This window comes from Mesocricetus auratus, unplaced genomic scaffold (genome assembly GCF_017639785.1).
Source record: "Mesocricetus auratus isolate SY011 unplaced genomic scaffold, BCM_Maur_2.0 Super-Scaffold_100023, whole genome shotgun sequence".
NCBI classification, from domain to species: domain Eukaryota; kingdom Metazoa; phylum Chordata; class Mammalia; order Rodentia; family Cricetidae; genus Mesocricetus; species Mesocricetus auratus.
The window spans coordinates 17,291,998-17,310,819 of NW_024429204.1; the positions used below are offsets into that span (position 1 = coordinate 17,291,998).

Consider the following 18,822-nt stretch of genomic DNA (forward strand, 5'->3'; position numbering starts at 1 on the left):
GGCAAACACGAGAAAGTGATCATGTCAAAGCTGCTCCCAGGGCAGAGGCCTAGTGGCTTGCAACACTTACCGTGAGATTAGCAATAATGGCTTTAGGGTCATCTGCGCAGAGAAAGGGAGAAAGATTTCAAAACACAGCCACAAAGAGAGGTGATTTTTACAGGAAGAAACTTAATGTTTCCACCTCCCCCCCGTTTAATGTCAGTTTGAATGGATGCCTCATTGAGTATAGGTTTTTAACATTTCAGTAGCAGAAAGGCAGCTAGACAAGTGGCAGAGATCTTGCAGCTATCTGCCCTGCAAGATGCAGGGCTCCTCATCTGGAAGGGAAGTCCTCCTCCCATAGCGGAAGAGTATTCCTGGGTCACGTGCTCCAAGCTTTCCCAGCAGAGTCCCGCGGAGCCCTCACTCGAGTCCACTTGCAATTTCATGTCAGGAACTGAGCTGGTCGTGTTTAGGGGTCTTGTGTCGTCCTTTCCTGTTTTTCTGCAATGCTTTTGAACAAGCCACCATTCGCTGCCAGATGCCTTTTCCTAGTGCAGCAAGTGAGTAGTTTCCGTGGTGATATCAGAAGTCTGATTCCTAGGTTTGCCTCCTTTCCAGCAGCAGGCTCGCATGTGTGTGTGTGCTGCCTTGCTCTTTTACGACCAGGAGACAAAGAGTATTTCAGACCACACTGGCCGAGCTTAAAGCTCAACAATGTAAATGATAGGTGTGTGCAAACTGCATCTTTTTGTCAGGATGCCCCCTCTGTGGGGCTTGTGCGGAAAAAGAGATTGTAGGCTGTTTGGGTTTTGTTGTGTTTAAAAAGAAAAGTTAGCTTCCCTCTATCATTACAGCATCAGGAGAAAGGGGAAAGCCGTACTCAGAAGAGGCCCGGCTTTCCCAGTGCAGCCCTCCCAGGGACAGAAACATCAGCGGAGGAGCTGGCCTTGTGCATATCAATCGCCGAGGTAGTCCCCAGGGCTCGGGGCTTAGTCAGCACTCAATAAACAATAAACAGTTTGTTCATATTTGTGGGAAACGCAGGTTCCCTAAAAGCGTACACACACTAGATACTGTCTTCAGAAACTCAGTCCTAAAGCTATGAGATCCAAAGGTAAGGATGCCAGCTCCGTTCTACTTAAGCTGTAATAGCTGCATTCGATGGAAAACAAGCCAGTGATCACGGTAATAAGGACTGAGTCGTGCTGCGCACCCATTTCTTTCTAAGAGCGCTGGAGGACTTTGTCTCTGATCATTCATAAGGTTACCAGGATACAGAGCCCTCAAATGCCTCACTCAGCCAAGTGCTTTTAGAAGGTGAGGGAGCTTGCTCGCTGGAGCACAACATGCAGTCCCCCTGAGCCAACTCATGCTCTGAACTTCTACACTCTTTGGTCTTGTGAGTCACCTTCTTTATAGGGACTAAACAGAATAAATTCATGTCCTCTGATAGGTTAGAGCAGTAGTTCTCAATCTTCCTGATGCTGCAATCCCTAATACAGTTCCTCACGTTGTGGTAAGCCACAGCCATAAAATTATTTTTGTTGCTACTTCATGACTGTAATTTTGCGACTGTTATGAATCGTAATGTAAATATTTTTTTGGAAATAGAGGTTTGCAGAAGGGGTTGTGACAAACAGGTTGAGAACTGCAGGTTCTGAGAAATCAACAACATGGGACAATCTCATCCCCGGACAATTCTTAGAGAATTCCAGAGAATTCTTAGGAAATACCAAATGCTTCTGTTTGAGACACCAGTCCTTAGGTCTAAACTCATCATCATTTCATGCCAATCAGGTCATTCTGAATGGGGAAAGGGTGGTGATTAAGAAGCAGCAAACAGAACTGTCCAGATGGTTCAGCCAGTAAAATACTTGCCGCCATGCCTGACCACCTGAGTTTCACTCCCTGGACAGAATGCTAATCCCAGAAGTTACCCTCTGACCTCCACACACATGCTATAATACATGGCATTGTTGTACTTCTGTGCATACATACATACATACGTATATATGTGAACAAAATAAGTATATGTAACTCAATTTTTTAAAAGAACTAGCAAGTCAGGTTTTTAACCCTAGATCTGACATTTACTGTCACCCTCTGAGCCAGCTCCTTCAACCCTCTCTGCCCTTGCCTTCTACTGACTATAAATATAATGACAATATACATCAAGCAAGGATACTGGAGGGAGTTGATTAGATTGTGCTCACATTCATCTGAAACAATAATAAAGCCACGACCTCGTCTTTGTAATCAGCATATAGCTTTGACTACAGAGTAAATACCCTGTAATTACATTTACACAATCTCTCATTCAGTCATCCCCCCAATCCTTATTCTACGCATGAGGAAGCCGAGACACAGGGTGTCGAAGAGGCTTGTTCAGAGTCTCTATGGAAACCTGGAAGAGTAGCAAAGTGAACATCAGCATAAGACCACCTCACTGTCTCTCCCAAAGTGAACGGGCAGCACAACTATTTGATTATTGGAGGCACGATTTCCCCGGTCCCCAGCAAACCTGCTCATCTACCCAATCTCTCCATTACATATACTGATGTCACAAACACTTTGTGAAATAAAGGAATAAGCAAATTCTGGCATACACCTTCAAACCCAAGTGCTGAAATAAAGAGGCATCCTTCATGAAGGCTCGCATCCAGCCCAAGGGAGCAAAGGTGCTGAGGCCACAAAGGACAGGAGAGGACATGGAAAAAAGTAAGAAACACCAATATTTTGTTGATTTCACAACGTTGACCCTGGAATACGTCCCATTTGTGTTGACTTGGGAACATAACTTAGGAAAAATTTAAGTTTCCAAAGCTTTGAGCTTGGTGTCAATGGTTTGTTATTCTGAAGCTTCTATTTTGATACAGCATGCCTGAAGTAAAAGTATGTATACTTAGAAACAAAATATATATGCTCATATAAAAATGCCCTTATGTGACATACCATGTACAATTAATATATATAATGAAAAAAAAACATTTTTAAGAGTTAAAAATGGCATCCATATGGTTTTCAAAACCTAGATGGCAAAGAGACAAACTGAAAGTTTGTGTTAGTGGCATATCTCATCCTCAACATGCTAGAAAATAAAGTTAAAACAAAGACTCACCATTCCTCTAGGTTTTTTTTTAATTTCTAATTTTTTGGAATAGTTAACAATCTCTAAGAATGTAATACTTTTCCTCTTATGAATTCTGTACATCACTTTGATGAAAGGAAAAAGCCAAGAGGTACTAGGGAACTTTGAGGGTAGAGTGTTGTTGGTTCTGTCAACCCTGAGACTCTACTTTCACCAAAGGGATTACTGGATACAGGAAAACCCTTCCCTATAAATAGATGTTTATGCTGTAAACATGCTTGAAATTAAGTGCAATTTCCATATGATAAAAAACCAGATGAAATGCTCAGTCAAAGCTCTTCTGTGCCCGGACCCACTTAAACATACACATCAGTTAATGTCAGTAAGAGTCTTCATAGATAACAAGTCTTTAACAAGTCAGATGAGAAAACTTAAGTTCAACTAACATTTCTCTAGCTCCACAGAACAAGTCTTTACCTTTTCCATTAACTATTAGTTGAATTACTTAATATTTGAAGAACCAACTTACATTTAGGATTATTGCTAAATTTTGATCGAATTCTTCCTAGAGTTCCAGGCACTAAAGTGATATCATCCACATTAGTCAGATAGTTACTCAAGAACTCCGTTCTGTCACATGTCACATCTTCCATTCCTATGGGGATGGAAAAACACACACACAGTTCTGTCAGACTGTATTAAAGTTAAAATCCTAAAGCATTCACACAGACATCGAAGATGGCATTCCAACACCTCTTTTAATTAGATTATAGTGATTCAATAAGAGGAAACTTCACCTCTGATATTGTTTTGATGTGACATTTAAAGACATAACTATACGATCTTTCTCCAGATGTTTGTTTCACCTTACCATCTCACATGAAGGAGGAGATTGAAAAGGTGTCACCTTGATTATTATTTTGAATTACTGAGCAAGGGCAGCAAGACAAAAAGTTCAGGGACAGGGGAATGACTCAGTAGGTAAGGGTACTTGTCTCCAAGCCTGACTACCTGAGTTTCATCCTTGAGGCCCATTATGATACAGGGAAATAACAAATTACATTCTGACTTCTACATGAATGCTGCAGACTCTCCTCCACCTCTCTCTCTCTCTCTCTCTCTCTCTCTCTCACACACACACACACACACACACACACGCACACACACACACACGCACACACACACGAAATAAATAAATGAGTAAATAAACGTAAAAGTGCTTGAAAAATACAAGCAATTGACATTCATTATGAGAAATATTCACTCATTAAAAACAGACCCTGTTGAGCCTGTGGAGGAGTTACCGCAAGTCGTCTACAATCCCTACCTAATGGAGTGAACATAAAGGAGATTGGAAGGCAGGCGCATGGTCCTCAGGCAGGTCACATGGGTGGGTGGGGTTTTCAGCATGTGATTATGACCTCTAACTTGAGAATGGTGGTCTTAGATCACAAGAATGGGTACAGTTAGCTGTGAAAGTCTACATTCCTGCCTAAAATTGGAGGCAATGGCATGTGACAAGGATGGGGTTTAACTGACTTCGTGGATCTGAGGTCCCCGTATGAATATGGAGGCACAGATAAGGTAGGGAAGGCAGTAAGGAACTATGTAGTCCTTGGATAGGTCGAAAGGGTAGTTTCACATGCGTAAAGTTCTTTATAGTCACATTTCAGCTGTTCTCCTCAATGTGGTATAAGCAATTTTTATGTCATAAAATGCTTATAACCTTCAAACAATACTCAACAGAAAAGATAATAAGCATTTCCAGAAATCAAAATGTTGGGAGCTATTAATACCACAATAAACTGTGTATCATCATAGAAACAAACAAACAAAGTTGACCCTATTGCTTCAGTCTGTTCCTAGCGAGATAAGGGAGTGGGTACATAAATGGCCAGAATTTTCACTTCTACCTCTTGTTTACAAAATGTCATTTCTGGGGTTGGGAAGATAGCTGTGTGGTAAGCATATACCGTTCAGAGGTCAATTCTTAGAACCCAGGTCAGGCAGATTACAAGTGCCTGTAACTGCAGCCCTAGTGGGATCCGACACCTCTGGTCTCTGCCAGCATGCACACACACATATACACAGACACACACATTCGCACACAGATACACACATGCTTAAGTGACGCCACTTTCTGTCCTTTTTCTTTCTAGTACATTTTCTCTCTTAAGGATATAGTCACAACTCCTCACTCTGTCTTCACTGGTGGCCTTGGGTGTTACTGACAAACAATACTGGCAACAAGAAACAAGGGACAAAAATCAAAGTCAGTTCAAATGACCACCCAAACTGAAAAACAAAGTAACGTGCAGAAACAAGTTGTAAACAACATAATTAGGACCGGAAGTTAGCATCTACCACACAGAAAAGGTCCAGTGGGGGATTTCATTTTCATCAACCAATATTCTTTCCAAATTTGTTCTCTGCCTTCTAGCAAGAGAAATTTTCAATATTTTGAAAACTGATTTAAATCTTAAGACTATAAATTCTAGCAGCTCTACAGACCTAAATCTCACAGAGATCATTATTGACATGCTTTAGAATTCACAAGTTGACCCAGAGCAGTGAAAGTTCACACTGTAGCTGGTGTCACCCCCAGACCTATAGTTTGCCTCTCTGAAGTTCTCGTTGTCTGTGATAAACAACGATCCAAAACATAACCCTGGAAAATTCTAAAAACAAATAATTTACAGATTTTAAATTCCCATTCTAAAGGCATAATGAAATTGATGGCTACTCTGTTCCATTTTGCTCAAGATGGAACATTTAGTCAATGTATCTAAACAGTAGCTAAGAGAGATCATATGCACATAACTTTTTGCAGTCTACTCTCCCAACTGATGTGTTTCATTCACTCATTTGTTTGTTTGTTTATGATTTTTCAAGACAGGGTTTCTCTGTATAGCTCTAGCTGTCCTGGAACACTCTTTGTAGACCAGGCTGGCCTCGAACTCCCAGAGGTTAACCTGCCTCTGCCTCCCTAAGAACTGGGATTAAAGGCCATTGCCTGGCTAATTGATGTGTGTTATTGCTAGCTGATTGTTGATAACTTCTTATTATGTTTAATTTATAAATCCTGTCTTATCATTACAAGTGTATCAGAAAAGGCAGACTTACAAGGTTAAGTACTAACTGCAATGGCATTCATGCGCTAGGAGTCATAGAACATATTCTCCTTGGATCAAGGGAGACCACTGAACTGCCTTCCACAATCTAGTATATTAATAGTCTCTAAGAGGGAAAATAGATGATTCTGGAAAGGATCTTAAGGGTTTAGAGTAAAGAAATGTAATCCAGAGTGGGCCAGGTCTGGTAAACTTCAAATAATCACTTTTGGAGATCCCAGGTGTATCTCTCCTTCTCTTTCTAAATGTTTTTTTGTTACTGTTGTGTGAAATCATGTTCAGGGGTGCTACAGGGTACTGCTGTGGTCAGAGGACAACTCAATGGAGTCAGTTCTCTCTTTGTATCTTTTCACGGACTCCGGGGACTGAACTCATGTCACCAGGCTCACCAGGCAAGCCTCCCCTACTCACTGAACTATCTCACTGGCTCTTTTTTAGTTTTTAACATCAATTAGTATGAAGAAGGAACAAAACATTTAAACATAACACAATCATATTATGTTTTGTTGAAAGTATTTTCTTTCTGAAACAGGGTTTCTCTGTGTAGTCTTGGATGTCCCGGAACTCACTCTGTAGACCAAGCTGGCCTTGAACTCACAGAGGTCCACCTGCCTCTGTCTCATAACCACTAGGATTAAAGGCATGTACTACCGTTACCCAAGATGCACCACCATCACTCCCAGGCATATCTTTTCTTCTAACATCAGAGCTTTCAGGATGAAGAAGTTAAAATAATGAACAGCTACATGTGCTAGTAAAACATTACCCCAGAAAGGGAAAATTCTCCAAATTCAGATGAATGGAAAATGGAAAGAATCATTCTACCATTACATTTCAACAGTCATTTCAGTAGTTTCAACATTGTGCAATCTCCCCAGGTTTCATAGAACACTGGGCGAATGTGCCCAGGGTTTCTCTAGAACCTCCCCTGCTTCCCTCCTGACTTATTTTCCCAGTGTGGAGTCCGTGTTCTCATTCTGTAGATGAGGGAGCTAAGATTTGCAGAGACAGATTGCATACAGATTGCCTAAGAGTCATGGTGTAATCTGAGCTCCATAGAAACTCATTCTGTCAAAGCCCAGGGCCTGAAATACTAGGCAAGATACCTTTCAAAACAGAGTTTCCCTGGCTTCCCAGGACCAATGGATCCATTCATTTCAGCAATCTTCACATTGAAAAAGGGTTTTACTCTGCCTATGACCTTTATGGTGACATGTGACTCCCTGGGACCATCTACTTCTTAGAAATCTGCCTCCAGCATGTGAGCAAATGCTCTCCACACTTCTGGGCAACTTAAATTGAGTTAGTGTGTCACGTGCTCCCAATTTCTACCCTGTCTGCCGCTTTCCACTAAGTCAAACTAGTAGAGAATGATCTTGCAGAGGGTGTTGTTTAATTCACTCAGGGAAGTAAGCTAATGTCCACAAACCCTACTATTTTCCCACTTTCTCAGATATTCTAGAATGCTCTGGAAATAAAATTTCAGGGGCCAAAATGTAACTAAGGAGATTCACTAACTACTATTAACAGAACTGCCAAGATGTCAATCATTTTTTTAATGCTCTAATAGACAGGAACAGCCCCAATTTCCAAGGATGTTATTATGGTTCAGTTTGATAGTTTCAGAAAATAGGTGGCACTCTCTAGAAATGAGTCTACATATCTATGAACAAAAATGCTCTCCGAAAATCAAGGCAGTATTGAATATGAAGCTTATCCTGATAGCTAGATTTCATAGTATTGAAAGTTGCTGTGTAGGCTGCTGGTATAACAGTCTTACTCAGCTATGAATCCTATGAACTACAGTGACCAGTGTGGCAAAAAGCCCCACAGATGTACTAGTGGCATGTATGTTATAGGGTAATCAATCACTCTCTGCTTGGATTTCAGGCCTGCTCTATAGGAGGAAGCACATGTCTGACACTGTAAATTTGGCCAAGAATATATAGCTGATGAGGGTGTAAGCTTGCAGGGGTAAATCTTCTTTTACCACTTAGCTAAGAGGACACAATATCCAACTGCCCGCTAATTTTGTATTTCTATAACCTATAGATTAATGAAGCTTTCATCTCTCATCAGGGTATTTTCTTTGTGCAATGGACAACAGCTAATGCAGAAACTTACAACTTGTCAAGATGCAAAGAGTAAGTGTCTGTGGAATGCTCAGCCATAAATGGAACATTTATATCACAACCCTTTCCCCAAGGCTCAGCGACCATTGCAGAAGGCAGAGTGGGAAGAGCTAGAGATTGGAGTTAGGGCAAGAAAGAAACAGCATCTTCCGGATGTGACAGGACCACTGCATGAACTCAAAGCATCTGTGGGTGCCTGGACAAGATCAAGACAGTCAACATTCCAAGGTGAGTGGAGAAGGGATCATGAGCTCCCGTTCTAACTGAAGAGCTATTGACAGCGATGAGTCTTAGGCAAGGAGAGTCAGTTTTCATGAAGGATGTGTCCCTTGGTAAAAACTACCATGTTCCAACAGATGGCCCTGCAGTCATGAATGCATGAGTAGCACAAACTGCACTTAGTGGGTCATGCAAAAAGAAAAAAAAAAGAGGACATAGGATAGGGGGAGGGGAGGAGGTTGGGTTGGATCTTGAAGGAGTTAGGGAGAGGGATGAATGTGTGTGTGTGTGTGTGTGTGTGTGTGTGTGTGTGTGTGTGTGTGTGTGTAAAGAAAGAAGGGAGGGAGAGAGCAGGCCACTTCCTACACTACTTCCTCTTTTAATGGTCTTCTGTGTTGAGGTCTTGGTTTGGGCCTTGAATCCCCTCTGAGAACTCCAGGAAACCAACTGACTCAAATGTCATATCTTTGACAAGACCCTTACATCTCTGTCTCCTTCAAACATTTAAATTGCTTTTTTAACTACATACACTCTGTGGGCTCCTTTTGGAGATGTGGTTCACAGAGGCAGGAAACTGTTACCTACTATGTGGAAGACACAGAGGAAGTCATTAATATCATGTGTCAGTTTTCTGTGACTCTGTAATAAGGGACAGAGTTTTTTGAGAAAGGCCTCTCCTACAAAGAACACAAGGATGCAGAAACCCCTGGCTCTCTCAACTTTTGTATCATGACATAATTTCTTTCCCTATCCTGAAGCAGAGGGAAAAAGAAAAAAAGAAAGAAATTAAGAACAGAACTTTGGATTCTTCAAGCAATCGTTCCTTTTCTCAACACCCTGGAAAATGTCTATCTGTTTTTGTTTGTTTGGTTGATTGATTTTGAAACAGAGTTACTCTGTGTAGCCCTGGATATCCTAGGATTCATTCTGTAGACCAGAGTAGTCTCAAACTCACCGAGACCCACCTGCCTCTGCCTCCTGATTGCTGGCATTAAAGGCCTGTATCACCAATGATCCTGCAAAACTTCTATCTTCATAGCAAAGAAAAAACATGAAGCCTTACCATGATCTCCCACGAAGATGACATTCACACACCGGTGCAGCTTGAGTTGTTTCAGCCCATCCATTAACTGCCCCACGGTTTTGTCAATCTCCCTCAGAGGATTTGTCATCTGTAAAAAGCAAGTTAGTCTTCACATATTTATTTGGGTGTTTTTAACCTTTCAATTTCCATAGATCTTCTACCCTTAGAATGGTCTGGAAAGAAAACTTCTGGCCCAGAGGCAGAGTATTGTCTGGGGAATAGTTTCCCACCATTTTCATTTTTTAATGTAAATAAAAAGGTCTCCTTACCCCATCCCTTTTGAAATATTTTGATGTGAAAATCACAAATTGTTGAGCCTAATTCTTTTTGAGACACAAAATGGCTTTTCTGAAATGTGAATGCATTCTTTAAATCCAAGCTTTTTAAGAGTGAATAGAAAGTCAGATGGAGAATGGAAAGCCCTTGTTCCCTGTGAAAAATCCCCAGACTTTGACCTAAAAAAAGAGACTGACTGAGAGAATCAAAGGCATTAAGTTTAGAGGTTAAAACCATCACCTTCTCCTGGGAAATGAATTAGATTCATCACTGGTTCCAAAGACCCTAACTGCCTACCTCAGAGAGCAACCAATTGCCTGCAGATGAAGCTGTCCTAAGGACAGCTTCTTTTCAAACAGATTAAATAAGGGTCGACAAGAATCCCAACAAACAAAAGTGAACCACAGAATTTGTTCTGTTTAGGCTAATGAAATACAAACTCCCAATTCTTTTCAGAGAAACATTTCCAAAGCCCAAGAAACTTAATCCACCATCTGTCACTGTAGCTTCAAGAGGAGTCCCAAGTGCCCACATGTACACAGGATTGCCTCCCGAGACTCATCTGATGAAGAAATGGAAAGCTTTTTTAAGAAACCTCACATCAAACATTGTACAATAGATAGATTTTTACAGCTTAGGTCTCAAACACACACACATACATCCAAGATAACCAAGATGAAAACAAGAGACCTAAGCATCACTTCCAATCAAATGCATTACGGCAGCCGCCCCTTGAATCTTCTCAGATGATTTGAGACGTTTTCTTGCATCATTTCACCCGTGAAATGAGGTGGGGGCCTCTTTTCTTCATGACAGGCACCAGCATTCCAAGTCACAACTGAAAGTTGCAGAAGGGGATGTGCCACAAACCCTGAAGGGACTAGCAGATGTGAGACTAAGAGGTATTCGTCTGAGAAACACACACTGTCCTCCAAGATCCATGTCTAGACATGGAAAGGCAAAATGCATAACACATGTCGATCCTTGGCACTGAGCTATTTTCCTTTATTCAACGGGACAATTCAGGTAAAATCCACAACATACTTCTGAGCAATCAGGTTCGTAAAGAAAAATATGCCTCAGAGGAATTTGAAAGTTTTAAGGAAATGAATAAGCAAAGGTTCTTTTGAAGGGAATTGCTAAAAGTAAATCATGTTACTATCATTCTTTGAAAAACATGCAGACCTATCTGGCCATCATTTTTTCCTTGTTGATGTCTCAACTATTCTCTTGTCCACAAAGATCTCTGCTAGTCTCAGAAAGTACACAGCAGTAACCTAAGCCAGTGCTTCTCTGAGTTCTAATCTACATTGTTTTAAAAGACGCATCCCTGCCACCTTCTAGAGTCTTCTCAAGAGGCAGCACCACAAATCATGGTGACTTTTTTTCCCAAGCAGAAACAACAGCCCTCCAAACTGTCACTCCAGCTTAAACGGTAACATGCATGTGGGGTCAACTAACTTTAAAGAAGATAAAAGACTCCTTTTTTCTCCCCTGTCATACTGAGAGGTTGAGATGTCTTCACATCACTGTTAACCCCAAATGGACCAGAAGACCCTGGACTCACAGTTCTCCTAAGCCCTACCCAGACTGTTTTCAAACCAAGGCACTAAAGGCAACCTTTAAACCAGACCTGGCCACCGCCGTAGAGGTTTGGAACAGTAGATAAACTTACTTTGTCCTGACGAGTTTCCGCTGCATAAGGATCCATCCTATGTAATTTTCTTCTTCTTTTCTTTGGAGGAGCAACTGGTCTTTCCTGTCTCCTCTTAGGGGCAACTTTCCTCTTAGGTCTTTTAGCCGGAGTAAGAGGTGAGCCAAAACTACTCTCCTGTGCTGGCGGATAGAGATGTCTGCACTCAGAGGCCGAATGTCCCTCTGGGCCAGATAGTAAAGCTCATGCCTTCCCATCTGGGGTCAGCAGAGTCTGAGTTAGCAAAACTAAGTTCTCCTTAAGGGAAAACACATTGGGACGAGAGGTGATTCAGGGCCCTCTATAGAAAGAAACCTCTGACCTGGGTCTCAGTGTGGTCACAGCTCCATGGCTGATAGATAGCTGGATATGATTTCAGAGGATCTAGCCATGTGGGTGATTTTGGCTGAGAAGCCCATGTATAGATACATCTGACAGTGACATTGGGCAAGCTCTATGATTCCTGTGCTGGGGAGAGACTATCCCTCCATTATAGAAAGCTCTCTGTGCTTGTATCCAACAAAGTCACTTGGTCACTTCAAAGTGAGAATGAGGTTCATGTCAGTGGTCCCAATTCAGCAACTGGTAGATATCTATCTGATCATACCACCAAATATCTCAGAGGGCTCTCAGCTTGCGTGTTCCACCAAGGACAAAATGAAAGAGAAATAATAAACAGTCCCCATTGGTCCTGAATGAACTCTACACATCAGGACATTCAGTAGAAAAGAGGAACATAGGACTGTGTGTTTAGAAATCCTCTTTGAAAATCAGGACTATGAAAAAACACTGAGACTTCTTCATCAATATAGAGGGAGGAAGAAGGCCTCCCCTCAGACTCCTGCTATGGGAAGCCGGCTCCCTGCCTGAGGCAACAGTGGTTCTCTAAGTTTTCTTTGGAAACCCAGAGAGCAGTAACATCTAACTAGCAACTGAAGGAAGTGCCCCAAGGGTGGAGAAAACAGCCCCTGATTTGCCAATGGTGCAAAGGTGAATTAAAAGCCATCTACCTAGCTGCCTTATCTCTTGGCAGGACTGTTCCAAGAGCCATTGGGATGCAGGCAGGGGCAGGAAGAGGAACAGTGTTAGTGTAACCAAGGAAACATCTGCCATGCGGTTGCTCTGTTCCCACGGCAAGCAGCTGCAAGAGCCCTTCTCTAGTCTCACCCTCTCTCTCCAGCAGAGCAATCAAAAGTCACAGCCCCACAGACTTTTTGGGTGGCTTTGGTTTTAATGCTTCTAGCTTAGGCAAATCTCCATGAGAAGAGCAGGAAAAGGAAGAGGGTTTTCCCATGTCATGGTCACCGAGTACATTCTGCGAGCGCTCAAATCTGCCCATCAAACTCTAGGCCATTTGCAAAAGACTCCAAACATTCCAAAGACGCCCAAAGAGAACCCTTCCAATTGCAGCAGGTTAGAGGAGCGGAAGAAAAGGAGTTTAAGCAAACTGAGTTTTCATCCAGTCATTACAAAGGCACGTTTCTCTTCCTTCAAATGTTAGAGGTAGACGGAAGCTAAGTTTTCACTGACCAGCCATACATACTTCAGCCTGAATTTAGAAGTTTCAGCCTAAGGTTATTCAGAGGATGGGAGAGGAGGGTGCAGTCTTCCCTGCTTTTCAGAAGGATTCTTCACCATCTGAAGATAGGGACCAGCCAGCCAAAGCTCTGCCTCTAGGTCCAGAAGAGCAGCCGAACAAGAAGTCACAGAGAAAGCACAGGTCAAAGAGAAAAAAATAGATGGTGCCAATAATCGAAAGCAAGCATTTCTTGAACATTCACCATTACACTATGAAACCAGGAGCAGTACACCATTTCTCCAAACTGTTAGCCCCGTGTTTGGCCGTCTCAGTTAATAGCTTTTGAGACTCACCCTGAAAAACAAGTGTACTCAAATATTAAGCAAATAAACCGCAAACTCCAATTGAATTCATCTTACTGTGCCATGTAGCTTTTTGCTTGTTAGACGAATTTCAATTAAAATTCAAATGCAGATTCTTTTATTATTTGTGAAATGGTATGCATTTTAAAAATAGCATCTTATCTAGTGTGTATAGGGCTCTCATGCCTACTTAAAATTGATGATGATACATATATATATACATTCATATGGTTTATGATAAATAGATATATAAGCCACTCAAACTTATGACACAAGAAAGGTTTTGCTGGCTTACTTTGGTTCTATTTTAAAAGACCAAAGCCACTTTGTCTTGATTTCAGTAGACATTACGTTGAAACATTGTTGAAATCTGAAAATGTCCTTTTCTTTATGAGAAGAATGTGGTCAGGCCATCATTACTCCAAAGTATACAATTAATAATGTTTACCCAACAGATAGGGAAGAAAACTCCAGCTGCAAGCACTATTAATACTGAGAAGACCATAATGAGAATACTTACAAGTCTTATTTCAAAAACACTATGGGGGGAAAGCTTGTATGCTTGTAAGCAATTATGAACACAGAAACCATCATTATACCAAATTAAAGCATTCTACATTTTGTTTCGTTTAGTCATAGCTCAGCACTTTCCAACAACTGGGTTATTTCTTACTCAAAATACACCTCCTTTCACAAGGTAGCAATAATGAAACTACACACATCACATACCCCGAGATTACCTGGAAAAGGACATTACAGCTAAGCTATATGATTTAAGGGATTGAATGTGTTTTAATTCATGTGTGTTGTTAAGAGTCAGCGCTGGCCACATGAATGATGTTTCCTATAATTTGAACACAGTTATTGATAGGTGCTTCACTCATCCCCTGTAGGAAGATTGGGTGGTTCTGTGGGAAGAATGGTCATGGTCTGGGAGTCTACCAAAAATCCTCTACTTATCAAGGAACGGAAACAGCCTCCAACCTCTTTTAAATACCAGCCTTGACTTTCAAAAGAGTGGCTATATTAATATCAATTCCTGTTTTTTTTCTCTTGAAGGACATTACTCAGACAAAGTTGGACTTTTTAATAGAGCACATGGGGAACTAGTTAGATGTTTAGTGGGGTGGATTTTTTTTGACATTTTAATAAAATCTGGTTTCTTTAGTTCACTTTAGATTAATCTCAAAGAAAGTCTTCCCAAAGATAAAACAGCCAGCCTTGCATTTTTGTGTTTCATGTATGCAGATGTTTATCTTGTTTTATCATTTGTGTTTCATAATTACACAATAATGCTTAAACATCAGAAGGATAAAAAAGAGCCTCAGATTTATATGACTTCCGAGATTCAGGACAAGCTGTGAATGGTTTCCCATAATTATCAGTTTCTAGTGCTTAAAAAAATTCATCAAACTCTGAATTGATGTTGAAGCATTCAGAAATCCTTATGGCTTCTTGGTATTTACTGCCTTTGTTTAATCATAGAACAATTTGTTCAAAGCTACTTAAATCAAAATACACTTATCTGCATCTCTAACATATCTGCTGAACGCAGTAAATTTAGAGAAACTGTGCCATCACAGGCTTCCAGAGAATCAGAGACAGTACCTATCAACCAAGATTTTTAAAACAATTCACTCAGCTCAAATCAAGTTGTGTGACCTCTGTGCCCCATGGAGGGAATGGAAAACATTTAAGATATTTAAAAATTTTGACTTGCGGACTTTATCATATTTCAAATGATCCATACTGAAGTGTTAGGAGGAATTCCATCTTAAATGAATGAAAAACATTAATAGGCAACCGTTTCCTGAGTGTGAAGTTATAGTGAATTGTACCTTACAAACAGATTGTTTCCTATTGAGATGGCTACGTGTGACCAGGGTGTACCCCAGCCACATGCTACAAGCACAGGTGAGCGCATTTTAGCTTGGGAGCACTTATGGCTTAACAGTATGAACATCTTCAGCCAAATGCCCTATACAATGTATGTCTACTATGCTACATGTCAGATTAATCCTATATACTAATGCTACTGGGGCTGGTGAAATAAATTTCCCTCTGGGAACTGTGTAATCATTTTAAAGGAGTTAAGATTCAGTTGTGACGTCTTGCATATCAGAAGTTTCATAGATTCTTTCTGTCCTAAACCACTGGTGGCCAAACTTTCACCTTGTTTTACTAATATCTTCAAGGGTGGAAATACCCCTAATCCCATAACACCATGTTTAGGATATGCTTCCATACCAAAGCAATCTGAAATGAAGTTCCTATAAGAGAAACAAGTATATTTAAGTTTGTTTTCTTAAGTTCTTAGTCTTGAAATTATTTGACGTTGTTCATGCCTTGTAAATTTGAAAACTCCCAGACTTTGCACAAATCCTGAAATAAGGTTTTGGAAATTAGGTGACCCAGGAACGTGGGTTCTCTTCAGGCAGGTGATAAATTACTAACCTCAGGGCCAAAAGGGCCATATTTGTGTCCAGAGAAATCAGGTTGCTCAGAATAGAAAGCATAGACTGAAGGCCTGTGGGAGAATCAGAACCAGAGTCAGTCAACCCCAGGCTACACAGAACATTCCATATCACACACTTAAAAAACAAAAAACCCTTCAAGGGCATCAGGGAGCACACAGGAAAGGCAGCAAAAGGGAAGGAGGTAAAAGGAAGCAAAGCATAACACATACACATGCAAAAGCCACAATGACACCCATCACTTTGAATGCTAACCTAAAAAAACAATTTAAAAACAAAGTCCTTCAGGTTTAGCTAATCTACACCCCACACACACACACACACACACACACACACACACACACACTATTAGTATCACCATGGAAACATTTGCTTTCCATTGCTTCTTCACCCATCACTTTACACCTCCACACCACTTTCCACCATGGTAACTGCAGGTACCACTTCACAGGATTAAAAAAAAATGAGCATCACTGGGGTCTCTAATCCTTCAACAGCACAATACAGTGGTCATCGCCACAGGCCGTGCAATGTGAAGACTCAAAGAGCTGACTATATTCAAGGGAGCCCTCGGTCTTAATGCCTGTCAATCCTAGAGCTTCTGGGATCCATTCCTTTATCAAAGTCAACTGAGGTCACCAAGATTCACAGCTGGAGTAATCCATGGAATTCAGTGGTCCCCAGTAACTCAAAACTTGTTAAGGAAATGACGCTTAATAACCTCAAAGCTTTTAATAACATCAGTCCCTGACTGTGCTTCTATGTCACGTGTCATCTAGTGTTTTGTCCGGCGCTGGCCCAAGATGGAAATGTACCGAAGAGAGAAAAGGACACATGAGAACAGATACCTCTCATTGTCTGGCAGTGAAAGCCACTGTAGGATGGTTAGTATTCTCCGCTCATGAGGGATGGTCCTGCAAGGGTGTAAAAACAAAGTAAATCCTTAGGTTGCATTTCCACAAAGCCAAGTCCAAAAAGTGCTCGCTCTAAACACCCAGGCCAACGCTCTTTCTCTCTGTCTCTCTCTCTCTCTCTCTCTCTCTCTCTCTCTCTCTCTCTCTCTGTCTCTCTCTCTCTCTCTCTTCCCCGCCATCTGTTTCTACTTCACGACAATGAAGGGCCCTCTTTGGAACTAGTGTTTAAACTTCCGTTTCCACCCCAACCTATTTTATTGCTCAACCCCTTCTATGAAAGACTGGACTGGAAACTCTGATTCATGGCCAAAGTGAAGAACCTATCTTGCTGATCAGAGACTGCTACAAGTGAAAAGGAGTTTTAAAACCAGTGTGGTTTAATGGGTGTAGCGCTTTGCTGAGGTGTATGGATTCCAGCATCCACCTCTTGCTGGCAATATGACTTCTATGGACCTCAAAGCCTCCAGACCTCTCTTAGCCTCAGTTTGCCCATCAAGGTGATAACAATAACAACAAAGAAGGTTGCACCCTGAGTTGTAGAGTAAAATGAAATAAAGCAAGGGAAGGATGTATACAGCGTGCTAAACATATAGCGAGTGCTAAAAATTTATTTTTGAAGCTAAAAACAGATGTTACTTTATCAATGATCATGGTTAGATATCCATCCGCTTCCAAATAGCTATGACTTTGCAAACATTATCTAACCCCAAATTTCTAGTTCCTCCTCTATAAAATAATGGGTTAGTGACAGTACTCTTAACATTTTCTTCTAGTTTTATATAAAAAAAATCTGTCAAGAGCAGGCACATATAATTATGAGGCTGACAAAAGGGGTATAATCTTCATCCACAAAGGCTTTTGTGTTTAAGTTGTCATTCCTCTGTTGGACATAATTACCTTAGGCCTGGCAATAGCATTAGGAGCTCTTGGCTAACACAGGGTGACATCCTGGGCTGAGTACTATTAGGATGTTCACAGGCTAAGCAATATTTTGACTTGAGAAAGAATCACTTAGTTTTTCCCAACAAGGAATACAGAATGTTCTTCTTCTCTAAGATCAGGCCATAGAGGCAAATTCATGACGAATCCAAAGTAATACTAGTTCCATCGTGGTGAGGAAAATTATTGGGTGGACTATTTAAACCTTCACTCTCAGGGAACGTCAGCAAGGGGGTTGGGAGAAAGATAAATCCTCACAAGCATGGTAAATGGCAAGGGCTAGAAACCCTATTTCTGGGCCTGCCATGGCCACCAAGCCTACTAGCTCTACTTGGCTCTCCTCTCAGAATTTAACCCTGCTCTGCAATCCCCTCTGTCTAGAGATGTCCTCCAAGACTAGAAATTCATGCTGACTGTAAAACAAGTCCTGCTGTAAACATATCCCAATGACATTGAATCAATGTGGCCCTGCTTTTTGTGTCCTATAAGCAAAATAGAAATAGGTTAATCACTTAAGGAATTTAATCCTTTAGCCTTAGAAATCCATTATATCTGAACAAAATAATTTAATTGCATGTTTTGAATTCTTTCCTAACTTCTATATAATAAAAAAAAGCCAGTACCACAGTTTGTTCATGCTACCTTACTCCTCACCTGCCTGAAAACTGCTTTATTTTGTGTGTGGTGTCTCACCACAAATATGGACTCTGATGAACCCACTCCTGATGCCAGTGGAGAAATACAAGGTAACAGAATACATGTGATGCTCAGAATTCTCATTCTTTAACACCCTTGCTGGATGGGGTACATGAACAACTCTAGAGACCCAAAGAAACCAGCCTGGAGGGCAGAAGGCCTGGGTTTGCATCCTAATTCCCATAAGCACTGGAGATGAGATTTTGGCAAGGTACCTATCTACTGATGGCTCTGCAAAATGCTGGCAGCGGTACCTATTACTAAGGTTATTGGAAGATTTCAAAGAGATAATGTATGGAACATGCTTTAA

General features: G+C 41.1%; 1 protein-coding gene across 11 annotated transcripts in view; it reads right to left on the bottom strand.

The window, feature by feature from the left end:
- Positions 1-18,822, bottom strand: part of Enpp2 (ectonucleotide pyrophosphatase/phosphodiesterase 2) — a 114,035-nt gene that overhangs the window by 28,645 nt on the left and 66,568 nt on the right. For 8 of the 11 annotated variants that reach the window (XM_040730340.1, XM_040730342.1, XM_040730339.1 and 5 more), the window contains exons 10-15: positions 16,812-16,877; positions 15,944-16,016; positions 11,591-11,746; positions 9,619-9,727; positions 3,603-3,728; positions 71-102 (exon numbers count right to left, since the gene is read on the bottom strand). In XM_040730340.1, the coding sequence (XP_040586274.1) occupies positions 71-102; positions 3,603-3,728; positions 9,619-9,727; positions 11,591-11,746; positions 15,944-16,016; positions 16,812-16,877 (562 nt within the window). The remainder of the gene's footprint in view (positions 1-70; positions 103-3,602; positions 3,729-9,618; positions 9,728-11,590; positions 11,747-15,943; positions 16,017-16,811; positions 16,878-18,822) is intronic. The other 3 variants (XM_040730343.1, XM_040730349.1, XM_040730348.1) reach the window with 1 other exon arrangement.